The 26,803-nt window shown below is 38.3% G+C and overlaps 1 protein-coding gene across 9 annotated transcripts in view; it reads left to right on the forward strand.

The window, feature by feature from the left end:
* Mctp (multiple C2 domain and transmembrane region protein) overlaps positions 1-26,803 on the forward strand; it is a 245,213-nt gene that overhangs the window by 157,597 nt on the left and 60,813 nt on the right. For 7 of the 9 annotated variants that reach the window (XM_087343294.1, XM_087343295.1, XM_087343298.1 and 4 more), the window contains 4 exons: positions 4,674-4,816; positions 8,980-9,059; positions 13,409-13,517; positions 26,457-26,483. In XM_087343294.1, the coding sequence (XP_087199420.1) occupies positions 4,674-4,816; positions 8,980-9,059; positions 13,409-13,517; positions 26,457-26,483 (359 nt within the window). The remainder of the gene's footprint in view (positions 1-4,673; positions 4,817-8,979; positions 9,060-13,408; positions 13,518-26,456; positions 26,484-26,803) is intronic. The other 2 variants (XM_087343293.1, XM_087343297.1) reach the window with 1 other exon arrangement.

Genomic DNA, 26,803 nt, shown 5'->3' on the forward strand with positions numbered 1-26,803 from the left:
ATTTCTTTACGAATTCTGATTCAGACAAGTTTAAATTAACATGAAGGCGTGTCTGGGCGTGTGCGAAATGTTCCGTGGCAGTATTATCGTAGAAATTGTTTTTTAAAACATTAAATATGGCGCGTCTCTTATCACGCCACGTTTCTTCATGAGTTTAAATGCAACATACGTAACCATCACCACCATTAAGAAGTCTGTTTGATATAACTTTGTATCTGGATTGTTTCGTATATGGATGTTGTCCATCTTCTGATATAAAAAAATAACTTTTCGAGGACTGGATCTGTTTTTGTTTTTATGTGTACTGAAGCGGGCACCCGTTAGAATGAGCTAGTGTCAGTCACTGGGATCGCTACGATCACTACCAACTTCACCGCGCCTGAAGACGAGGACAATTCCAGTTCTCGAAACATTACGTGTTTTATAGCATACGAGGTGCGATCAGAAAGTTTCAAGACTGCGCCTATTTTTTAAAACAAAAAACCCGTACACTTATCTCAGGTATTAAATTCATCCATCACCCTCGAAGTAGTTCCCCTGGGAGTGAACACAACGATCCCAGCGCCGCTGCCAAGCCTGGAAGCATCCCTGGAAATCTTTCTTTGTCAGCCTGTCAAGCACCATCTGCGATTCTGCCTGAATCTCTTCTATCGTCTCAAATCTCCTTCCCTTTAGCTGAATTTTCATCTTTGGGAAGAGGAAGAAGTCACACGGAGCTTAGAAAGGAAGTTGGGGTCGGTTCTTGCAAGATCTTTGAGCTCCTGACAAACGAGAAGTCGATTCTGCTTCTGGTCCTCAGACAGGATGCGTCGCATGTGGAGTTCTTCCTTTAGAATCAGCTGACAGGTCCCATAGCCTATCCCAACAATGTCGCACAAGTCGTTGATGGTACGACGTCGATCTTCGTAACATTTTCGGGCGTTGTGCTCGAAGATGGTCGTCCAGAACGCTCGTCATCATCGACAGAGGTTCGGCCATTTTTAAAACGTGAATGCCACACAAAAGTTTGCGGACTCCCCAAATGCTTGCTTTAGCATTTCATAGGTTTCCGTAGCCGTTTTGGCGAGTCTTTGGCAAAATTTGATGCACACGCCATTCCGAAATCGCAGGAGGGTCGGTGTAATGCACTACCATAACGCCCGTAACTAAGAAACAAATGCTAATTCGATGATGCCGGCTGGCACACTGATTCACTATGAATGTAGGCCGCACCCCCTAGCGGCAGAAGCTCGTACTACATCCGGTTCGCCCTCTATTGACACAGTCTTTAAACTTTCCGATAGCACCTCGTATACGATAGACAACGTTAAAAAACCCAACAATTCAGTCTGTATTGCACCGTCGTCAGAACTCTTCAGAATCGATAACTTTGTTTCGAAACTACGATCTGATAAAAATCGAAATGTCTTCCATTCTTCTGCGCTGTGTTCACGAATTTCTATCGGGTTCGGCTGTAAAAATGTCCTATTCAATAAATGATAACAATTTGTTTGCTATTTGCTGTTCGTTAACTCAGTATATTTTTCACACATAGAATTTGTTTATATTTAGATTAGTTTTATTCCGTCAGGAAAAGAGACCATGTCTCACATGCGACGAGTAAAGTAACTGTTGTATCCGCAGAAGTTTAGTGATGTTTCAGAAGTGCTTTCTGCCCCTATCATCAGGGCGATGAAATATCACCTATATTTTTGTTCACAAGGAAATACTACAACTTTATTATTTTTTATTCAGGATGATTATATGAATTCAATTCGTTGTATGTCTTTACCTGTCAGTCCGCACGATTCATATTCAGGACTATTCAACGAAATTCTACGAAATTTAGCATTACAAGTTCACACTAAAGTTTGTGGATGAATTGAATTTTGATTCCAATTATTCCTACTTTATATGAAACTGAACTGAAACTTTATATAACTTTTCAAATGTTTCCTTTTTGAAGAAGTGGGTTATATGCGGTTTAAGGTATTTCTTAAGTTTATAAGATCTAAAACTTTCAGCCGAAAACTTTTCCAGATTGCTCTATTTAATTAAATACGAATAAAAATTTATCCCAAAAAAGATGTTTACATCTATTGAATGAATGAAATAAAGTCGTTTTAATAACTAAACCATTGCTTACGTCAGCATTGGCACTTAGTGAATAATTCACAAAGTGCCAATTATTAATTATTTACGAATTTAGTGTAGGTGTTCAAAATAACCACCGTTATCGTCGTGGAACAGTTGACAGCTGTGAACAACTGACAAGCGGCCACCGTACTATAATGTATATACAAGGAAATAGATTGGAGTGAGCGGTCAGCGTCACGCTCTGGCCACCTTTTACCCCCAGGAAATTACAGGTGGCTGGGTGCTCCCGAGAGCCAGTCTGGACTCAGAAGCTAGAGGAAACATTTTCTGCCCCTGTCGGGGATCGAACCCCGGTCATCCAGCCCCTAATCAGTCACTATACCGACTGAGTTATCCCGGCTTCTAATGTTACATAAGACGAAATGCAAATTGTTGGATCGTCGGGGCGTTCTATGTGAACTGTTTTCACGCCACAAGGCAAAGATTATGGGGCCCAGAAATGTTATGGGTTTAAATCCGCTAATTACCACGCTGATGTCTGGCACTCAGAGGCGACTGTGTTAATATCCAGACAAGTATGACGTTAATTAAATTTGAAGCAAAGTGCGAAAAGTGGAAAACCCGGATCTGTCGTGGACCTAACAGATTCAGAGCAGGGGATACACCTCATCGCCATTAAACGCTAGTTGTAGTATACCTGGTGGTTGGTGCCCTCACCCGAAGACAACGCAGGTCCACAGCCTTCCTCCTCGCGGTTTCATCGTCCCCTCCTCCTTCCACGTCATTTCCTTCTCGTAATTATTATACTCATTATTGATCTTATTATTTAAGTTTTTCTCATATTTCATCATCTTTTAATTTCTCTCTGTCATTTCCTCCCTTTTCTTCATTATTATCTCGTTCTCTCTTTCATCCAATTCTTCTTTAAATGACCTTCTTCTCATATTTCCTTCTCCTTATTCTTTATCATTTTCTCCTTTCTTCCTGCAAGTTAGTGTAGTAACGACGATCAATATTTGCATCTCAAATTCGAAACGAATTACCAAACGGATAATTGTCATGATATTCCTCAGTCGCCGCAAGAAACTTCTTGAATACTAACTATAAATAGGCCACGACCGCTTCTTTCCATGTCATTAATAGCTACTATTCACAATAATTGTTCTTTATCAGTTGTGTTGGGCAAGGCCGTGGTCTAGGCAACACGGAGTTTTCCTCCGGGGGCTTCCCCGGTTTCTCCGTGGCATCCCAACAATTACACAGAAGAAGGCAATTGCAAACCACTTCAGGATCATCTGCCAGGAACGTATATGAACAGGTCCCAGTCCGAGAAAAGGATGGAAGGATCCTGTTCATATGGACCTGTCGTCAGACAGAACACTAAATAAATAATAAATTATATAACCTCTACAGTTGAAACAGTATTATGTAATAATCTAAGAATAAGATCATTGTAGTTGTCGCTACAATCCTTGGTTGTTTGTTGTGCAAGTTCTTTTTAATCCTTCTTCAGGACGTTTTATCGGTAGGGCTCGCAGATTGGGTAGCCGACAGTTACAACGCAATTCCCAACACAGGGTTCGAACCCAGTGCTAGATTGTGCTATATACAAGCCAAGAACATGAAGAGGTCGGTGGATTTCGGGTAAAAGTAAAATTACCAGTCATTTAAAGGTTTTTTACTGGCTGCATGAGCCGTGCTACATTTAATGAGATATTTTAGTATTCATTAGTGGCGAGGACTTTGGAAGGAAGTGGTTATATGAAATTCAAGGAAGGGACTGAGGAAAACCGCGAAGATAGTTATAACACGTGTACACAGTCTGGTGTTTGAGATTCAAAACTGATTCCTCTAGAGCAGTATTATTTATCCTGGGGTACGCGTACCCCCGGGGGTACGCGAAGATATTTTAGGGGGTACGTGAAATTTAAAAAAATATATATTATTTTATGATAAACACTGAATAATCAGTAATGTAATTTATTTAATTTATTTTAGATGTAGATTATATACTATGTATAACTTGAATTATACACCAACAACTCTGGGGGTACAAAGTTGAAGAGAAATTATATCTGGGGGTACGCGAAGACATCTTAGGGGGTACGTGAAATTTAAAAAAAATATATATTTTTCTATGATATACACTGAATAATCAGTAATGTAATTTATTTAATTTATTTTAGATGTAGATTATATACTATTTATAACTTGAATTATACACCAAAAACTCTGGGGGTACAAAGTTGAAGAGAAATTATATCTGCTCTAGAATACAAACCTACTAATTGTTTATTGATGATTTGATTTTTTCCTTGTTTCGTTTGTGCATTTTACGCCCAGCAGAAATTGTTTTATTGGCGTTGGTGTATATCTTTTTTCGTTAAAATTTTATAATATGTTTAATTTATTTTTATTCAAACAATCCCAGAACGTTTATTTAAATTCGAAAATTTATTGATATAAGAACGAGGAAGAATTAATTTTAATTGTGACCAAATTAAAATTTTATTAAACCGCTGTGTAATGTGGGAAAGTTATGGCTTATGCGGTCAAAATTATCTTGCGTTTATGGAAGCTGTTTCGTTCTGTTTCAGGTACAAGCGATCCGTACGTAAAATTCAAAGTTGGAGGTCGGCTATTGTACAAGTCGAAGACCATCTACAGGGAACTGAATCCAATATGGGATGAGAATTTTACGTTAGCCATTGAAGACCCCTTCATGCCAGTTCATATCAAGGTACGAACTTCGATATGAATGATTTGCATATACTTTTATGATTTATAACTAATTTCAGATAGTGAAAGAAAGTTTATTCCTTGCAGCTGACATAAATTCGCTCTGGTAATTGTAACTAGGTGTTTATCGAATATAAAAGTTAACGCGTTTGTAGTTCAAGAGGAAAATACCGCTCCATTATCAATTTCTATTAACTTCAGGCGTATAACTGACTCTTCTACTGTTTTGTGCGAAGGAAACTTTGTTGAATTTGTTCTTATAAACATCCATCAGGAGTGAGCGACAGTCTGAAACAGCAGAGGTTAAGAATGGATATTACAACATGGCGACAAAGCGCATAAAGAACGTATAAATCCGAAGAAGAGATACCAACTTACACGTTACGCAGACGTTTACATTAATGGGTATATAAGTTCACGATGAAAGTTAGCGGTTATCTTCACACTCCAGCCACGTGGTGTAATCCGACCCGCGAAAGTATTTGTTAATTTGTTAATAGTTATTAAAAACCCATTTATTTTATTCATTCTTAAGGATTTTAAAGAAAAATTGTGATTCTTATCTCGTCAGCTGCTTTATGTACAAATGCCACAACTGAAGATATGTTACGACTAACCGTTCGTTTAGAAAGAAATAAAATAGAAGTTGATATTCCGTCACTGTTAAAATAACATTCCACTAAAGCCATTGACTTTAAAAACATAAGATGTACGTAAAAATTGAGAGAGATACAAGCTTTTGCAGGAGCAAATTTAAAATAATATAAAACTCTATAGTAGTTTGTGCACATTTAAATACAATTTAAATTTCAGCACGTGCAATGATAATTCGTCATCTCTGAATAAATATTATTAAAGACAATAAGAATGCAAAAATAGTGACATTAGGGGTTTCTTGGCCCTTGGGTCCAACAGGAAAGATGTTGGACCAATCTGTCTTAGGAAATACCCCCTGTACCCGTTGGATAGGAGACTGAAGCCTGTCTGAACGTTGTAACGAAGAGAAAAGTCCTTACCTGAGCTGAGAATCGAAGCCGGGTTGCCCAGCCCACATCCTAGTCTCTATACTGACTGATCTGTTCTAGATCCAAGATTAATGGTATTTGCGATCAAAAGTATAGTAGCGTAACACTGGACATATTACGTGATCCACATCAATAAAACGCATAATTGAGATAAACGTTCCATACTACAACTGCAGTTACTCTGTCACCGACCTTATAACCGCCATCACCATCGTATATTTAAATATGTATCTGAGTCATTTTCTATCAAGAACGGTCTGAAACAAGGAGATGCTTTATCTCCCTTGCTCTTTAACTTTGCGCTAGAATATGCCATCAGGAAAGTCCAAGATAGGCAGGAGGGTTTGCAATTGAACGGGGCAATTCAGCTATTGGCATATGCTGATGATGTTAATTTATTGGGGGACGATATAAATACAATAAAGAGGAACGCAGAAGTTTTACTAGAGGCTGGTAGACAAGTGGGGCTGGAAGTAAATTTAGAAAAAACTAAGTACATGTTAGTATCTCGTCGTCAGAAGACAGGCGGGCAAAATTATCTTAGGGTGGCTAATAAATCCTTTGAAAGGGTTACAAAGTTCAAATATTTGGGAACAACAATAACAAATCAAAATGATACTCGTGAGGAAGTTAGGAGGAGATTAAATTCTGGAAATGCTTGCTACTTCTCAGTCCAAAATATTTTGTCTTCCCGTCTGATTTCTAAGAACCTGAAAATTAAAGTATACAAAACAATAATCTTGCCCGTTGTTTTGTATGGGTGCGAAACATGGTCTCTCACTCTGAGGGAGGAACACAGATTGTAGGTGTTTGAGAATCGGGTGTTGAGGAGGATATTTGGGCCTAAGAGAGAAGACGATGGGGTACGGAGAAAATTGCACAATGACGAGCTTAAAAATCTGTATTCCTCCCCCAGTATTTTCAGGGTGATTAAGTCGAGAAGATTGAGATGGGTTGGGCATGTAGCGCGCATGGATGGGATAAGAGGTGTGCACCGGGTACTGGTTGGGAAACCTGAAGGGAAGAGACCGCTGGGGAGACCTAGACGTAGATGGGAGGATAATGTCAGGCGGGATCTATGGGAGATAGGAGTTGAAGGAGACTGGATTTTGTTAGCCCAGGACAGGGACCGGTGGAGGGCTTTGGTTAATTCGGTGTTGAACTTCGGGTTCGGTAAGCCATCTAGTTTGTTAGTTAGTTAGTTATACATGTACGGAATCCGTGTTGTGAAGTTTAAGATTCAGTGTAACGTTTCTGTATAACATAAATGATTTATTTACTGAGACGTTATTAGGATACAGATGTTTGATTGAATTAATAGCACAAAACATTCGAGTTGCAGAATAAAATCACAGTGACAAATCTTAATGGTTCAACAATTGAGAATCTAAAAAAATGTTTGCCTACTTCTCTTATACTTCTAGGTTAAACCTTCTTCTGATTTTACTTGGATTTCTTGACGATTTCTTCTGACTTTTTTGTATAAAAGAGGGCTTCAAAATATTTAATTCCATTGTTAAGCCTTTTGGTCGTAGGACCCTTTATTACGATTTACTGCAATTTTAGATTTGTTTGCTATCATTTGCGTTCAGTTCTTGTTTTGTCCACCAGATGGTGGTCGTACAAGAAACGGTTATAAACGCACGTAATCCTCAAAAATCTTCTTTGTATCTTTTCTTACGTTGCGTTCTGTTTAATTACTGAGCAGATTGTGAAAGGATATGAGGAGATAATGGTTTATATATGCAATTACATTGCAGGAATACACAAATTTCATTTCATTTGCAAGAAATGCGAGCGTATGATAGGAAATTCGTAATGTGTAAGTTTGTGATTTTTTTTTCCGTGGACATATTTTACCACAAAAACCATACAACATTCTTTAGAGTAATTTAGTGTATTGTCTGACGAATTTTATTTTGGTCAGTATCGGTCCATAGTAACTCCTTCTCCACGCGAGGTACAGATCGTAGATGAAAGTTGTTCGTCGCAAATAAATTGTAACATTACATAAAATATTTTTATCATTAGGACACATCATTTCTTATCCATTCTGTCTCAAATTTAATTTCTTTCTCGCTGATTTTTATGTAGAATTATGTAAAATTGCTTTGAAATCAGTTAAAGAAATGCATTGACGGGAACATCTTCTATGTTTCTATATGAACACATACACAGAATGTGAATGTGTGTATAAACAGTTAAATAAACCTATAAAATGCCTCAGTCAGGTCCCGATTTAAATAAATTATAATTCTGAAAAGATCAAATCGGCGGATATGATACGAATATCGTATTGGTACAATTTTCAAATTTGGTTTTAGAATTTGTATATCCGCAACTTTGTTCATTTCTGAGTTTATAACTTCTTTTAATCGTAGCTTAATTGTGACTCACTCTATAGAACGTGCTACATTATACCTTTTTCATGCATTTCTGTGTTATTTATATGATGAGAAAGATGTAATTCAACGAATTAAATAAGTTTATGTGAATAATAGTTTCTGTTTTAAAATCAAATGTTCTCTCAATGCTTTTAACCTTTTGTGCCTTTTGCTGTAAAGGGCCTTTGTTCTTTCAAGAGACCATAATGGATTACGTTTTCCTCTTCAGTTACTTATGACGAGTCAGCCGCCATATTGTTTCAAGCACGTGAGTCTCCAGTCTCGTTTCTGTACACGTCAAATAGTTTTTAATTACTGATCGATTGGTATGCGTGATTGCTCAGTTGTTATGACTGTCCAATATTTTATATTTTAACATTTTCCTACAGATTAGTGCAAGGAAAAATGTGTTCGTTGCAGGAATTAATTCCACATACGATCTCCTTTGTATTTGAGGGACCCAGGGTTCGAGTCTCAGCTCATTTACTGGTTATCCTTGTTGAGGTATTCTGCGTTTCCCTCCAGATGAATGCTGGGAAATTCCAAACATTCAGCAGCTGATGTTTCCCGCCATTTTGTTTAACATTATTTCTTTAATCTTATTCAGAACTATTTAACGTACATAATTACAAAAGAATATATGTTATTTTAAAATCTGACAGGTTTAAAAAACCAGCCTTCGATTAATTGCATTTAAAGTTATAAATATTGTGGGAAATCTGTTTTGTTTACGCTTTTGAGTCTTTCTCTTTTAGGTATTCGATTATGACTGGGGGTTGCAGGATGATTTTATGGGATCTGCGTACCTGGACCTCACCAAACTCGATCTTGGAATGTAAGTACACAGCGCACCTCGTATTGTCTTACCTTACTTAAGCATTATACTTAACTAACGTTTCATAGTTGCTTTGCAGCCAATGTGTCTTATATCAAAGGACATACACATCATATTATTTTGTCAAGAAACACGTATAAATTTTGAATCTCACATCGACACATCTTGACAGGACCCAAAATTATTAAGACGTGTCAACCTCTCAAACCATTCCACACATTGATCGTATTTAACCTCAAAATAATGCCTGATGGTTGTTAAACGAAACTGTTGCTCGTATTACTCAATTGTGGATCTCTGAGAAATTTTAAATGACACAATTTTAAGCTCTTGAAAGATGAAATAGCTTATCGATTTAAGTAACCTCCTAGAAATTTTAATTTGACTCAGACTTATCTAACTTTTCCACCAATATTCTCGGTTTACAACACTCGCAGAAAATAATCACTTATATCGTTGTAAATGTTATTCAGGTTCAGTAATACAAATATTTATTACATTTAAGGAAGTAACTACGAAAATTAAGCCATATGTTAATACAATTGTTACGAAAACAAGTTATTAAATATAAATATGGCGTGAACACTATTATTCCCTCTTTATTTTAAATTCCTCAAATCCTTATAAGCAATATAATTAAATATGGGAGACTTTACTTCATAACCTTACCTTATACATGGCACCAGTGACGTCAGAATCAATTGGGGTCAGTGGCCTTTGCTTGGGTGACGTATTCTACTCGTGTTTTGTTAACTGATGACATTTTGGGGAGCCCCCACGTTATTGCGAGGTTCTGACTTGGTATTCCCCAAGGTCACTTACGCAAAACGCATACAGAGTGTACCTTATTGTTGCCCAGTTTTAACCACAGTTGGATTGTGCCCTAAAATTAGGGTAAAACTCCCCTGAATCAAATTTTATGTAAGTTCTGTAGATGATAATATTGCGTCATATTGTGATGATTATAATTGTTTAACTTTAACCGTCTAATCACAATAAAATATTTTATTAAATATTAAAATATTATTACTACAATTAACATTTAATATTTAAAATATATTAAAATATATTAAAATGATGCTCTTTCTATCGAAATGTTCGATTTACAATTAGAGCATCTTTTTCACGACATGTTTCGGTTATCAATGAACCATCTTCAGGTGTATAATCGATATAAATTCAAATGTAATATTCTAAATGCAATCCTTCGTCAGATGTCCATTAAATATCAGTTATCCTCTTCTAGATCAATTGTACTTTGTTATCACATTCAATGTTGATTCGTAAATGTATGTCGCGTATAGCGTGATCTTGCGTGGGTGAAATGTTTGTAGTGGTTTTTTTATAATCGGTCTGTAAATTAAATAATAATATTATAAAGACTAAATAAATATTAGAGATAGAAAACAAAATTATATATAGAGAAATTTTAATTTAAAAACATACCAGATATGAAGAGCATCATTTTAATATATTTTAAATATTTTAAATATTAAATGTTAATTGTAGTAATAATATTTTAATATTTAATAAAATATTTTATTGTGATTAGACGGTTAAGTTCTGTAGTTGTTACGTGCGACAGACGGATAGACACATGACGAAGGGTGTTTTTTAAACTTATAATTTTTTACGCATCGCCGAAATCAGAAGTTTTACATTGAACGAACTTCTAAAAGGACGAGTTTTAGGACATATTTGGAGCTTGGAGCTTAGAAACCAGAGACCCGCTGAAGATAATGGTTTTGGTGATTCCATTAGCTTTGACATGTGAAAGTAACTGGATGACAGACGACTGAAGGGAGTGAGCCATTGGACACGCCATATAAGACCTAGAAGATGTCATGGGTTCCTTGACTGTTAAGTGGGAGATCGCATGTTGAATTTCATTTGTCCTGCCCCTTAAATACGTTAAATATTTGAAATATAGAAATTGTGTTTGGAATTGCCCTTTGAGTTTCTCTTTTGACGACAGAAACGAGACATTACTTTCTTATTACGTGTAGTACTTGGTAGCATGTAAATTAAATAAGGAATATCTGAAAAGCGATACATTTTCACGAACACAATAGCGATAGTAGCGAAACATTTTGGGGGTGCCCATTTGTCGACATCTTCCACATCATTTAGGTGAATGTCTCGTAAACGACCGGCGGCAACTGGCTTTAAGAGAACACAGCAAGAGGACTGTCTTCTGGGTTGTTGCGCTGTGTAGCCTGGTAGAAGTTAACCGACGTTTCAGAGGTCATACTGCCTCCGTCATCAGAGTATGAAGATTTCCGTCTTCTGGGTTGTTGCGCTGTGTAGTCTGGTCGATGTTTACCAACGTTTCAGAGGTCAAACTGCCTCCGTCATCAGAGTATGAAGATTTCTGTCTTCTGGGTTGTTGCGCTGTGTAGTCTGGTCGATGTTTACCAACGTTTCAGAGGTCATACTGCCTCCGTCATCAGAGTATGAAGATTTCCGTCTTCTGGGTTGTTGCGCTGTGTAGTCTGGTCGATGTTTACCAACGTTTCAGAGGTCAAACTGCCTCCGTCATCAGAGTATGAAGATTTCCGTCTTCTGGGTTGTTGCGCCGTGTAGTCTGGTCGATGTTAACCAACGTTTCAGAGGTCATACTACCTCCATCATCAGAGTATGAAGATTTCTGTCTTCTGGGTTGTTGCGCTGTGTAGTCTGGTCGATGTTAACCAACGTTTCAGAGGTCATACTGCCTCCGTCATCAGGGCGATGAGTATGAAGATTTCTGTCTTCTGGGTTGTTGCGCTGTGTAGTCTGGTCGATGTTAACCAATGTTTCGGAGGTCATACTGCCTCCATCATCAGAGTATGAAGATTTCTGTCTTCTGGGTTGTTGCGCTGTGTAGTCCGGTAGATGTTTACTAACATTTCAGAGGTCATACTGCCTCCATCATCAGAGTATGAAGATTTCTGTCGTCTGGGTTGTTGCGCTGTGTAGTCTGGTAGAAGTTAACCGACGTTTCAGAGGTCATACTGCCTCCGTCATCAGGGCGATTACTTATCGCCTTGAAAACCTCAAATTTTACACAGAATACAGCGAACCGAATCCACGTGGTTTGTTCTGTAAAGATAATAAGCTGCTAGAATACAGAAACAGGATGCTTTATCGCAGATATTTTGTCATTTAGTATTTCGCTGTCTAAAGTTTCGACTAACATTTCGGTTGCCATCTTCAGGGTGAAAATGTTGGACTTATTTCAGAAGCTTTGTGTAGGGCGCACTAAAGGCGGAGAATGTGATATGGCGGGTGAGCAATCCTGTACAATCTTTTGTTGATTTTTTTAAATATGTAGTGTAGCATCACGGCGTGTTTTATTGGGCTTGGTTTTTTCTGTACGTCATTTTTCACACTGTCGGTTCAGTAATAGAACTTCTGATTTTGTGGCGTGAAGTATGTTTGTCAGAAATAGAATTTGTGAAATAACATTTTTGTTCTTATACTGAGCAGTGGAAACAGCTCTGATTCTGTTCAGCTTCGTACCTGTATAGACTTAAACTCTAATACCTTCATAAAATACATAATTCTGTACCGTGTGATGTCCCTTCTGTTTGTTAGCTCGTCAAAAATGGATATACGAGGCGCGTCCCAAAAGTAAGTTTCCCACTCGTCCCACAGCTAGCAAACCTTATATTGAGCGAAGCGACTGTGCATACGTGATAGAGCATTGACGTAGCATGGCGCATGCACTAACGGCACTTCCCGCGTTCTCACAGTAGCATCGTTGCAGCTGTTGAAGATGGAGGTTCTTATTCCAGCTCCCGCCGACTGTGAAGTGCGGTCAGTGATAACGCTAGGCCGCACACGGCTCGACGGACAGCAAGTCTCCTGCAGGAGTTCAGCTGGGAGGTGTTTAATCATTCACCCTACAGCCCGGACCTCGCTCCCAGTGATTTCCATCTTTTCCTACACCTCAAGAAATTCCTGTCCGGTCAGCGTCAGCGTTTTGAGAATGACAGAGAGGCGGAGATGGTTGTCACACAGTGGTTCCAATCCCAGGCGGCAGACTTCTACGACACAGGTATTCAAAAGTTGGTCCCACGGTATGACAAATGTCTCAATTCCGGTGGCGAATATGTTGAAAAATAGCTGGACACTTGCTGTATCTGTTGCAATAAATATTTCCATGAAATTGTGTTTTGTTTCTGTAAACGGCCCCAGGGAAACTTACTTTTGGGACGCGCCTCGTATATCTCAGAATTCAGTTTAGGATGCAAACAGTAAGCCTAACTCCAAATTGGAATTTTGTCGTTGATGTATCAAGAATGTCTTTATAACTTTTGTTTCATATTAAATCGCCACTGACGTATTCAAATGTCTCTCACTTGCAGTTCTTCAGATGTGACCTTGATTCTACGTGACCCCGGCAAGTCTGAATATCTGGGACAGATTCTTCTTACAGCCACCCTCTGGCCTCGCACTCAGGAAGACAAAGACCTGGTAAGTGACGTTTCCACACTACAGCCGTCAGCGGTCCTTGCGGACGCTTTGTAAACTGATTCATGTAGTTCTATTTTCTAGCCTGTGAGGGCACTGGAGTCTCTGGCTTGTAAACGGAATTGTGAGGTTATATAACACTGCTTCCCAAACTTTTTCCTTCATTACCCAAAGTCCATTTCACCCAATGTAGGCAAATTATATTATTTTAAATAAACTAAAAATAATATAATGAAGATTATCTTTTCCAATTGTGTACGGTACGATTTATAAACACAGCCAGCGCGATCAACACACTGAATAGACTCACAAACTTTAGTTTAGGGGTAGACGTATTTTTTCAATTCTCCACGTGCATGCGAGCGAGGCAAAATTGATTGAATCTAATAACAAGCGAATGACGTATTAATTAAATAGCAAATAAATACTTGTTAGACTGTTTTAGAGTATCGACGTACAATGACTGAGTACTTCTACACTTTTACGGTAAATTTTAATGTGTATTCCAAGGTGTGTTGTTACCCAAAGAAAAACCACTTTTACCCCTTTTTAGGTAATTTACCAAGGTTTGGGAAGCACTATTATATAACAACATGCTGTGTCCAATGAATGACTGTTTCTCGCCTCATAAACCATTCGATTTCGTTGGGATATAACGTGATACCACACACTTTTAGATGCATGGAGTTTGTTACTTTGAGAAGATATCAATATCAACCAATGCCGGACATCAAAACGTTCCATTGGTATTAGATTTATAAGATAAAGTGATTAATTTCGTTAGGAAAGTTTATTTTCTACTATAATTTCCCCAAACTTAATTCCTGCTGAAGGAAACTTTTAAAGAAACTTTTTCTGTATCAGTATGTGCAAACTATATTTTCCAATTTCCAGTTTAACATTAAGATTTTCTTCCAGAAAAATATACTATATTCTGTACTGACTGAAGTATACAGTGTGTCCACAAAGTCCCTTCGGGGTTTTGAAAAATTGTGGCGCGCAAACAAATTGAGCTAGCCACATGCGGTTTGCGGCAGATTACAGTGAAACTCTGTAAGTTTTTTACTGATCTCAGTATACCTCGATGTGGGCTCCCTTGGTAGCACGGAGAACGTCCAGACGATATTCGAGCTCTGGCCATGTTCTTTGGAGCATGTCCGCTGTAATAGCCGAGATCGCATTCCTGATACGGGTTTTTCAAAACCCCGAAGGGACTTTGTGGACACACTGTATTAATATAAATAAACCAGACCGCGGAAGGTTAAATAATTGTTCTACAGGAATGCAGAAACCTGAAATTTTCTTCGTAAAATCTATATAGAATATATAAAGCAATCTTACGGAATTATGTCCTTAAAACCGTAAATTATACGTCGGTAGTCTGCTTAATATTTCTTCAGAACGGAGTTGTGGCTTCAGATTTTTAAAATTAAATTGCAGTCAACTCAGTATGTAACGGAATGAATCACTCTCCTCCAACGTTTAATCCACTCGGTTAATATTATAGTAAATTTCTTTATAAACTAAGTTTTTATTTACCGTACTTCGGACACGTTTAGATGGGATAATCGAGACTCTACTGTAATTTCAAATTCTCGACTCTCCTCTATAGCTAAATCATAACCTAATGAATCAAGACTTCGCTCTGCGTCCATGTTCTTTGCTCTAACCCACCATTTTGAAATACCTAGTTACATTTTTTTTTAAAAAATAATTTGTCTCATCTTTGAAATATCCTGACTAGCCAAAATGAGTAATTTATATGACGTGAATCTCAACGATTCATTTATGCTATGTGTTCCTACGTAAATTCTTATAATTAGCCAGAGACTCCCACACATTCTACATAATCACTGGCCTTTGATGGGAATGTAACATAGTCACTTTGTTTGAATCCTATCTTATTTATAATAAGTTAATTTATCTGTTGTTATCAAGAAAACGCTTTAACATCTTCAGATTTATTCCATAGTTACTATAATCTCTGATGATTGGCACAGATAATGTAATTTAGTGTTTTTGTTACTGTGATAAATTATGATCCCCACTTTTACACATACGTGAAATTACCCCCCGAGTGTCTTAGGTTTGATATTTTGACCTCTTACATATAAATAAACCACATTAAAAATCCAAGTTACCTTCCTGTTAAATAAATAATTGAATAAAATGGGCCCAACTGAGTAGGAACCTGAAGACGGAGATAGAGCCCCATCTCCGAAACGTCGTTTTACGTTTTTTACGTTTTATTACTAGACGATGGATAATATCCAAGTAAATTTTTATTCAATTGACTCTGTACCATCGTCAAGAAGTTTTAGATTAAATAAATAATTATTTGCGATAAGCTTCCTTCAAAGTGTGACGCCAAATGGAATATCGAACCGGATACAGCTGAATGGGTGTCAGACGTTCTACCGCTGAGTGAACTCGCTCGATGAGATACGTTTTATCACAAACTTTCAAACGTTGTTTTCGTAATGGAATATCCTAACGCTCTGGATATCCTGACCGCGTTCGATGCAAGGCAGTGTTTTATCTTTGCATCGATTTCTTTAAGTCCCATAAGTTCAGAGATTCTTAGCGAGTTAACTTCCTTCCTACGTATAAAAACTGGGATATTTCGTGCATCTGAGTGTTGGGTAATGTGGTAGGAATTGCAATATTATTACTCAACAAGACTCTTTATAATATTTTTAGAACAACTGAAGATACCTACAACGATTTTAACATTTCTGATTGTGTTATCAACGATTTACATAAAATTAACTTAGATGCTGATGTAATGGACTGCGTCATTTCTTTAATTTATTAACGTTCTCGAAGTCACCGATAAAGATAAAAGAATACAGGGTGATTCAAAAAGGACTTTACAACTTTGAAAGTGTATAGAAATTTATTCAGAAGGCTTACAGAATCGGTTGAGGTGTCATTTTGTAGCAAACCAAATTTAGTTTTACCTCAGACAGTCATTTTTGTTCGATGTGATTGTCATTGGTGATACTGCAGACATCCCACCTGAAATCAATTTCTTGCCAAACACGATCCAGCATATCCGGTGTCACTTCTGCAATTGCGGTGGTGATTCGAGCTTTGAGCTCAGTGAGATTGGCAGGTAAGGGTGGAACATACGATCTTTAATGAAACCCCATAAGAAAAAATCGAGAGGTGTCAAATCTGGAGAACGAGGTGGCCATGCTATCGGCCCTGTTCGACCAATTCACCGACCTGGGAAACGGTTATTGAGGAAATCCCGGACTTCTGTGAGGTAGTGAGGTGGTGCGCCGTCTTGCTGGAAGTGAATGCGTCCTTCTTGGTCATCTTCGTCTAACTGTGGTATGAAAAAATTTTCGAGCTATTTTCAAATGCACTGCCGTTTGCGCTCGCGGTGACGGAATTCGGTACTACAGCACAACGTGAGTCAAACTTGATTTGTTTTGCTACAAAATGACACCTCAACCGATTCTGTAAGCCTTCTGAATAAATTTCTATACACTTTCAAAGTTGTAAAGTCCTTTTTGAATCACCTGGTATAGGAAGTCAGATAAGACATGATGGTAAAGGCCATGTCTAGTAAAGAATGGTAGATAAGGTTGAGGAACTGGGGATTGTGTGAGGAAATATAGAATTGATCTTTCGTTTTGCGCCAAGTACCGCTCATTTGTTATTTAAATAAATGTCGTAGACTCTCTCCCTTATTGTCAGCAAAGTTCTTTTACAGAGTCCCGATATTAATGCAGTTTCGACTGATTCTGGCGACTTTCCTCTTCGCCACAGTGAAAATACCAGCAGTTTGTAACACGCTGTCACATTCCATTCACTCGTATCGTAAACAAGGGGCATGGAATTATGAAACTGATCAGTCATCTCCACATCTGAATTCTACAATCATCAATTCCTCTCCGCTTTCTGTCACTCACATTTGTTGGGAATAAAATACAGGGTGTTTATTTATTTTTGACCGCGAAGCGTCAGCCTTTTTGGCTACCGGCCAGGCCTCGTCCTGCCGCGTCTCCGCAGGGGAAACAGCCGGTGAAGGTAGCCACAACTCGGCGGTAACTTATGGCGGTCAGAATATCCTGTAGTAAGTCTCCAGTGCTACAGCAGGTGCTTGGAATGTTTCTGCCCTGACGAATTGCACTCAGTATACCAGTGATCCACGTTGGTGTTAACTCTCTGGAGGTCTGCCCTGGAAATTTCTGAAATCTCGCGGCGAATGTTTGTGTTTTATTCGTTTTTTTTTTCGACTGTAGGGATTTGTTTTATTCAGTATATTCTTTAAAATTAGCGACAAATAAAAGTCAAAATGTGTTAAAAGGAGGGGGGAGGATACCAATTGTGAGGACATCGAAAACCTTCCGCGGTGCTTCTCAGCTTGTATGTACCGAATGAGCTGCTGTACAATCTACTAGAAAACATTTTGTAGCTTCATTCTTCAGTTACATTGGCGGAAATTTGTCTCAGGAAGTCGTTCACATACCTGGCACTATTAACTGTCGTCGTCGTAAAAGGTAACTCCAGTTATCTACTTTTACTTATCGAAAACCAGACAACAGTTCTTTTTTTTTCGTGTTGCAGAGGAAAGTCGTGAATAATTCCTGGTTTTGTTTGCTGTCCGAAACCGATTGTTCTAGAATTCACCTCGCCACATACGGAACACCAGGCCTCGTCGGAAGTAAACACTAATTTTAGATCAACTTCGACATGTTATTTAGTTTCGCGATCGAATCATGTTCCTTCAAGAAGTGAACTACCGTTTCTGTTTAATGATTTTTATTTACCTCTTTTCGAAACACCTTCTTCCTACTCTACTCGACTTAGACGTTTTCTTGGCGAAGTTCCAACTGTATAACCAATGTCTTCCAGTATCCTTTATGCCCGCAGTTTCTCTCCTATCTGGTTTTATTCTAATAGTGATCCTGTTGTTTGATCTGTGATTGGCCGGTTAATGAAAATTCGTATACTTCAACTTTGGAACTGGTTCTACTAGAAAAAATATTCTCTGATATTTCCTGCGCACTTATGTTTTAAATAGAGTTACACTAAAAACACACACTGTATTAATCTGTACTTAACTGAAGCCGTGTTGTACAGCCCCAGATACGCGGCAGTTCATGGCTTGGCCGCCGTTAGCGCTGCCGCCGCTTTACGGTCAAACAGAAATAAATTAGTCCCGTAAAAACTGTCCCGTGTAAGCGCTTGGGCACTTCGGCAGTAGATGGGGGTGAGTAGTCAGTGTCACGTCCCGGCCGCGCTTTGTCTCCGGGAAGGGACCACGGTACCCATTTGACAGGAGGCCTCAGAGTCGGTCTTGACGTAGACTGAGGTGCAGTGCATCCCGTATTTATTTTTGTTACTCTCTGTGTCTCGGTAAACGCGTATTCTCGCAGAAAAAAATTAACATTTCACCCCGAAATATTGATTTTGCGGAAGAAATGCGCTTCGTTGGATAAAATAATTTAAATTTCGATGTAACTCTGTAAAAGTCGTCATTGCCATTCAGCTGTTTCATTATTGCACTCTTGTTAATAACTGTCGATATCCGTCACGTTGGCATAGCAACGCTGTCAAGGGATTCTCGGCCTTATGGATTGCATTACTGCCTATATAACCGTACGTATTACGTCTCACTAACAATTATCATGATGCATTTGATGTTTCCAAGGCGGTGGGTTTGAAGATGGCTGTCTTCTGGGTTGTTGCGCCGCGTAGTCTCGTAGAAGTTTCTCAACGTTTCAAAGGTTGCCTCCATCACCAAGGTGATCGCATGGATTTCTGAAACGTCGGTAAACTTCTACCAGACTACGCGGCGCAACAACCCAGAAGACAGCCATCTTATAATTTTACAATGTCTGCTGATCACAGAAACGCAGTGAATCGCTTCTACACTAACAGAGTTCGAATCCCATTCGAGACATTCCCACGTTTTTCTTTGTCGTGTTACTCAGTGTAAATAGAGGTTGTAATATGGTTGAATCCCCCATACGAGACCTACCTCCTGTTTAAGGGTTCGAAAATTTTGTAATTAGTACAATTAGACAGGCTAGACTTTAACCCGTGGAAGAATAAGAAGAGAAATGTAATAAGGGATATTTATTTTTATTAGGTTGTCTGCGTTAATACCTACGTACTACTGTTAACATTTCTCGTCATGAAATGTGTAACCTCTTTGTCACTTAAACTGTTTGTTTTGTTTTTTTACGAAAAGTAAATCGATATTCTACATCAGTCAAATGCATAATTGCAAGAGTTTCTGTAAGCCGCGCCCAAGTTACTTGTGTTTGCGTTTCAAGGCACTTGGGCGGGTTAGTAAATGTTTTGACCTAGATAAAATAAATGTAAAATACCGCCCACTTTCAGTATATATTTTACCTTTGGGTCGAGAAGTGTCTTAAAAAGGACGTTGACTCTGCTTGTGGTTTCCAGTATAAATACGTTGGTAGTCTTTAATTTAATCCGTTATTGGTTGTTTTTCTCGAAATGAATGGATATCTGATCTCGATGAGTTGCTAATCGATAATACTCTGTGCTTCGCCTTATTCTGATACAGCCCAGCGGAAATATTGTGATACTGTTAACAAGTTATGTCAGTTTTTATCAGCGCAAATAGTTTAACGAGACCGATAATTCAGTCGTAGAAGATAGTGATAATTCTTTCACGACGACCATTTTGTACGTTTTGGTGTCGTGTTCTTTGTTTTGACTCTTGTGCAAACTTAAACTAATTGTAGAATTTTACTCAGAACTGACAAAATTGTGTGTGTCGCTTTTGTACACGAAGTATCATAAGAAAATTAAATGAATTTTAGTAAGAGACGATACCAACTACAACTGCTTATAATTCTACTCGTTTGACGCGATCTACCATATTTATCACGGAACTGTGTAAGTGAATATAAAGTGGCCATTGCAGGCATTTCGATGGATGCGAAAGACTTATCAACGAATAGAAAGCAAGTTATAGAAATTCATCGCTATAATCTCACATACAACGCAAAGAAAAAATTGAGAACAGGATGGCAGGTCTGTAAGCAATCTAATAATATTTTATTTTATTTTACGACTAATTTTATTATTTATCTAAGTATAAATGCACTTCATGTTAAATGAATTTAAGGAAATGAGTATTTATCCTTTTTAATTTTAAATATTTAGTATTGTAGGTTTGTATCCCTGTTAATATTGAAGCATGAATTACCTTTATCAGGTTATGTATATCACTACTTTTGCTAACATACTTCAGGAATATGAAGTTCTCATGCCCAAGTAAGCGTAAGAGGAAAAATACGATAACGTGTGTGTGTAAGCAAATTAATATCAGACCAGGTCCCTATCTTTGCAATCTTTTTATTTACCGTCATGAACACCATCAACATGGCCGTCGTGCGACAGTTGAGGCGGAAATAGTTGAACGTGAAGTCAATATGGCAGCTGCGCAAACTTTTTTATGCGAGTAATGTAACTGACGAATCGTTGAAACTCTTATGTGAGAAAATTCTACTCTGACATTTTAGAAACGCTCCCTGGGACAGAATCACATGGTGCATTGTGCCGACGGTTTATATATAACCTATTTAATTTCTAAGTAATGCTTGAGTGTATTTCCAGTTCCTAACCTAACTACATGGAACAGAGCCGTAGTCAAGAACTTCCCCGCCTATTATGGAACAAAATTTTCACTAGCCCCCGCTCAGCCCCCAGAATTGAGGATCGCCATTGTCGGTTGTCCGGGACTTCTTATTCCGTGTGCTCGCACTCCGCCCCCAATATCTGGAATGAGTTCTTTGGCTTATGGATTTATCTGCCCTCATTTTATTATGATCGTACTTGAATGAACTTTTCATTTTAGGGAGACTCATCTGTTGCCTTCGAAGCTCGAATAATGAGACATAACTTCCGAATACAAGTACATTTTGACATTTTTCTTCTTCCTCTTCTTGTTCTTCCTCTTCTTCTTTTGCTTCTCCTTCTTCTTCCTCCTCTTCTTCTTCTTCTGCCTCTCCTTCTTCTTCTTTCCCTTCTTCTCCTTCTTCTTCTTCTTTCCCTTCTTCTTCTTCTTCTTATTCCTCCTCCTCTTCTTCTTCTTCTTCTGCCTCTCTTTCTTCTTCTTTCCCTTCTTCTTCTCCTTCCTCTCCTTCTTCTTCTTTCCCTTCTTCTTCTTCTTCTTCTTATTCCTCCTCCTCTTCTTCTTCTGCCTCTCCTTCTTCTTCTTTCCCTTCTTCTCCTTCTTCTTCTTCTTTCCCTTCTTCTTCTTCTTCTTATTTCTCCTCCTCTCCTTCTTCTTCTTCTTCTGCCTCTCCTTCTTCTTCTTTCCCTTCTTCTTCTCCTTCCTCTCCTTCTTCTTCTTCTTTCCCTTCTTCTTCTCCTTCTTCCTCTTCTTCTTCGTTCCCTTCTTCTCCCCCTTCCTCTTCTTCTTCTTCTTTCCCTTCTTCTCCTTCTTCTTCCTCCTCTTCTTCTTCTTCTGCCTCTCCTTCTTCTTCTTTCCCTTCTTCTCCTTCTTCTTCTTCTTTCCCTTCTTCTTCTTCTTCTTATTCCTCCTCCTCTTCTTCTTCTTCTTCTGCCTCTCTTTCTTCTTCTTTCCCTTCTTCTTCTCCTTCCTCTCCTTCTTCTTCTTTCCCTTCTTCTTCTTCTTCTTCTTATTCCTCCTCCTCTTCTTCTTCTGCCTCTCCTTCTTCTTCTTTCCCTTCTTCTCCTTCTTCTTCTTCTTTCCCTTCTTCCTCTTCTTCTTCTTCTGCCTCTCCTTCTTCTTCTTTCCCTTCTTCTCCTTCTTATTCTTCTTTCCCTTCTTCTCCTTCTTCTTCTTCTTTCCCTTCTTCCTCTTCTTCTTCTTCTGCCTCTCCTTCTTCTTCTTTCCCTTCTTCTTCTCCTTCCTCTCCTTCTTCTTCTTTCCCTTCTTCTTCTTCTTCTTCTTATTCCTCCTCCTCTTCTTCTTCTGCCTCTCCTTCTTCTTCTTTCCCTTCTTCTCCTTCTTCTTCTTCTTTCCCTTCTTCTTCTTCTTCTTATTTCTCCTCCTCTCCTTCTTCTTCTTCTTCTGCCTCTCCTTCTTCTTCTTTCCCTTCTTCTTCTCCTTCCTCTCCTTCTTCTTCTTCTTTCCCTTCTTCTTCTCCTTCTTCCTCTTCTTCTTCCTCTTCTTCTTCGTTCCCTTCTTCTCCCCCTTCCTCTTCTTCTTCTTCTTTCCCTTCTTCTTCTTCTTCTTCTTCTTCAGCGCGATAAAGCAGACGATGAAGTCTAAAACCAAGTTGGCTGGAACAGAACGTCGCACTAAAGCGACCAGTCAGACGAACTCCTCACTCTACATGACGCTGACATGTTTTCTATCAAGACAAAAGTATTTGCTTTTGCGTCTATGCCGCTGTTAAGAGCAGTGTAGCTCATAATAAGAGCACTGCAGATGAAAGCCTACATAAGAAATATATTTTATTCATATTTATGCTATTAAGCCAACTTCAGAGAACGGAGTCCTTCTTGAGAAGCTAACAATCGCTCAAGAAGTCAAGAAATTCTTATCCTGTTATGGAACTCGAAACATCATTATCGTGTTATAAACGCCCACCACTTGACCCTGTCGGAGTCAGATGAATAGAGTCCATTTCGTCACACATTATTTCCATTTTAATATTATGATTCCATCTGCTCCCAGGTTTCCAAAGTAACTCCCTCAGCTGGTAGTCCGACTGTAACTTCGCCCAACTCGTTCGAATTTATTTCACTAACCTGATGGTTATTGGTGAAAGGTAGGAATTATGAATCTTCTCATCACGTAATTGTCTCCATTCTCTTAGCTTCAAACGTTCTTTTCATCACTTTGTCGTCAACATTGACAGTCTACGTTCTTCTACGATGAGAGACGAAGTTTCATACTTTTACTAAACAACGGGTAGAAATATATTTTTATATTTTTGTTTGTATACAGGAGACAGACGTTTTACTGCATTTGACTTCATCGTAATTTCTTTGTGAATTTAATTTTAATTCCTTGCTGTCTTTACCAATAGGAATTTAAGGTTACGTTAAATTAAAATGATTGTTGTTCTACGTAACATTAATTTCTGTCTACAGTTGCTAACATAAGGGCTGTAGTCTTTGTTGATTTATTTATTGGTGAGTTTGAATTTGCTGCATGTACTGGCTACTTTTGGCTATAATAAATAAATATTTATAAACCAGTTTAAAAACTAAACTTTCGAAAGTAATATAGCAAATAACCTAATGGATATTTTTGTACAGAAGTTTCTTCAGTGACAAATGCTTGCACAGGATGTGCTATTTAAAAAAAACATAACCTGACAACAAGTACGATACAAAAATTGAATCAGAAGCAGGTCTCCCAGCTTCCCCGCTGACATTCGATTCAAGGTCACCCTTGTTATTTGGTCGCTGCTTATGCGAGTTGCGCGAAAGTTTGTGCGCGTGCAAACTACCATTTTGTACTCAGGATCGTATCGTGTTATAATTCTCGAACGTTATTTCCAATTAAAATAGTTTTGCTGTTCGTGGAATATTTAACAATGCGTGTCGTGACAAGGAAGTGCCTAATTAGACAACAATACAATGATTTATAACAAGATTTCGGGCGCTTGCTTGTATTCGAGAAGATGGTGGATATTTTCATCACGTGCTGAAAAATTATTTTGTAAGTTGTTCCTCACAAATAAATACTAAAAGTAACTCGTTTATCTTGTTGTATTGATGTCACCACAGCTTACCAATACTATAGTACAGGTAGACCTCGATTTGCGCCGGTTCAATTTGCGCCGATTCAGAATAACGCCGATTTTGAAACCAGAAAGTCAAAAAGGAAAAAATATATTTTAATATTATTTATAACGTTTTACAATGTTTCTCGTACTAAATCGTAATTCTTATATCGCTGATTTTGAATAAAGATTATAAATACAGTCATCTCTGCAATTACGAATATTTCGTTGACGCGAATTTGCTCCAATGAGATCGATGAATCGGTAAAAGCTGTTTAGGAAATGCAAACTTTTGCACTAGATGGGGGTGAGTGGTCAGCTTTACCCCCGGGAAAGGACCCCGGTAGCCATTGGATAGGAGGCTTGGTGGACCCCAGAGCCGGCCGAAACAAACTCTGACCCCATTTTCAGGGTTTGTTCCCGAAACGTCGGTTTACTACGGTAACCAGTTAACGCAGCTGATTGTTATCGTAGTAAACCGCCGTTTCGGGAACAAACTCTCCCCCAACTTCAGGGTTTGTTCCCGAAACGTCGGTTTACTACGGTAACAAGTTAACGCAGCTGATTGTTATCGTAGTAAACCGACGTTTCGGGAAAAACTCTGTCCCCAACTTCAGGGGTTGTTCCCGAAACGTCGGTTTACTACGGTAACCAGTTAACGCAGCTGATTGTTATCGTAGTAAACCGCCGTTTCGGGAACAAACTCTCCCCCAACTTCAGGGTTTGTTCCCGAAACGTCGGTTTACTACGGTAACAAGTTAACGCAGCTGATTGTTATCGTAGTAAACCGACGTTTCGGGAAAAACTCTGTCCCCAACTTCAGGGGTTGTTCCCGAAACGTCGGTTTACTACGGTAACAAGTTAACGCAGCTGATTGTTATCGTAGTAAACCGACGTTTCGGGAACAAACTCTGTCCCCAACTTCAGGGTTTGTTCCCGAAACGTCGGTTTACTACGGTAACCAGTTAACGCATCTGATTGTTATAGTAGTAAACCGACGTTTCGGGAACAAACTCTGTCCCCAACTTCAGGGTTTGTTCCCGAAACGTCGGTTTACTACGGTAACCAGTTAACGCATCTGATTGTTATAGTAGTAAACCGACGTTTCGGGAACAAACTCTGTCCCCAACTTCAGGGTTTGTTCCCGAAACGTCGGTTTACTACGGTAACCAGTTAACGCATCTGATTGTTATAGTAGTAAACCGGAGTTTCGGGAACAAACTCTGTCCCCAACTTCAGGGTTTGTTCCCGAAACGTCGGTTTACTACGGTAAGCTTCTGATTACTTATAGTATTGTGAATATGGCCATTCGTCCATGTGAGCTTTTTCGTGTGCGGTTTTGTCATGGAACCGTTCCGTATGCAGAGGTGGGCGGAATTCAGTCCATCCATCCAAGGAGTGAAAACATTTCACCTTCTTTTAATTAAAAGTGCAGTAATGTCTCTATTAATAGCTATATTTTAGCTTCCTATAACCAGTTGTTAAAACATGTTCGTATATTTCTCACATAACTCGAGATTTGTTGGCCTTCTTATGAATGTAACTTCGTGGTGCAGATTCGTACTTGAGAAGCTGATAGTAGCTTAGGCGATCAAGAAATTACCCAAATTTCCTTAACGTGTGCGCAAGAATCAGCCACTGGCCTTTGTTCTTAAAAACAGTAGAATCTACACGCTCCTCCCACCTTTTTTCCTCGAGATCCATTTTAATATTATCCTTAGAATTACCTTTAAGTCTTCTTGGTGGTCTCGTCCCTTTAGGCATTTCACCTTCTAATATAAATATTGACATAATTTCTATGCAATGATAATTTTGAATAATAATACAAGGTTTGTCTCGGGTACATAGAAGTAAATACCCTATAAAGTGGTGAATAGATGGAATATTATTAATAATAATAATAATTATGTTTATTCCCATTGTAAATTGTTTTATCTAACTTTGCCTTCTAACTGTTTGTGTCTGACGTTGCCTTTAAATTCTAAGCTAGTATATTCTTATTATATTAAAAATCACGTTTAACTTCTTCTTAAATAAATGTTGGTATTACTGTAGCTTTATTCTCTTTGTTCAGGTGGCATTATAAGATATGGTTATAATTTGTAGTAAAGTGTAACGCATTCTTTAAACCAACATTTTATTTCCGTTAAAATATAGAAATTAGTAAAGATTATGTGTAAACTATGAAAATGCCGTCACTGTAACTGCTTATGTTAATACACCTGATTGCTTTACTTTGTTACAGACTTACGATATTAATAACAGGAAACAGGTTTGTTAACTGTGTGCATGTGAAAAAAATAGCAAATGTTTACTGTGCAAGAAAAATCAAGTTCTTAGAATTTTTTCTTTAAATCCGAAACCGGCAGTGATATAACGGCTAAAGCTGCCATCATAAATTATATAATTTGTATTTTCCTTCTATTTTAACACGTGACTTTTCTCTACCCGACATTAATTACAATTATTTACGCTAGATATCTGTTGTACAAAGACGATATTATGTTTGCGTAATTTTAAGAAAAATATGAATTAATTTTGATGAATTTTCCGAGACGTGCAACTATGTTCCACTGCAAAACGAAGGCGAAA

The sequence above is a fragment of the Zootermopsis nevadensis genome, unplaced genomic scaffold, assembly GCF_977971745.1.
Source record: "Zootermopsis nevadensis isolate Lab colony 2312 unplaced genomic scaffold, Znev_1.0 Znev_ptg000005l, whole genome shotgun sequence".
In the NCBI taxonomy this organism is placed as follows: domain Eukaryota; kingdom Metazoa; phylum Arthropoda; class Insecta; order Blattodea; family Termopsidae; genus Zootermopsis; species Zootermopsis nevadensis.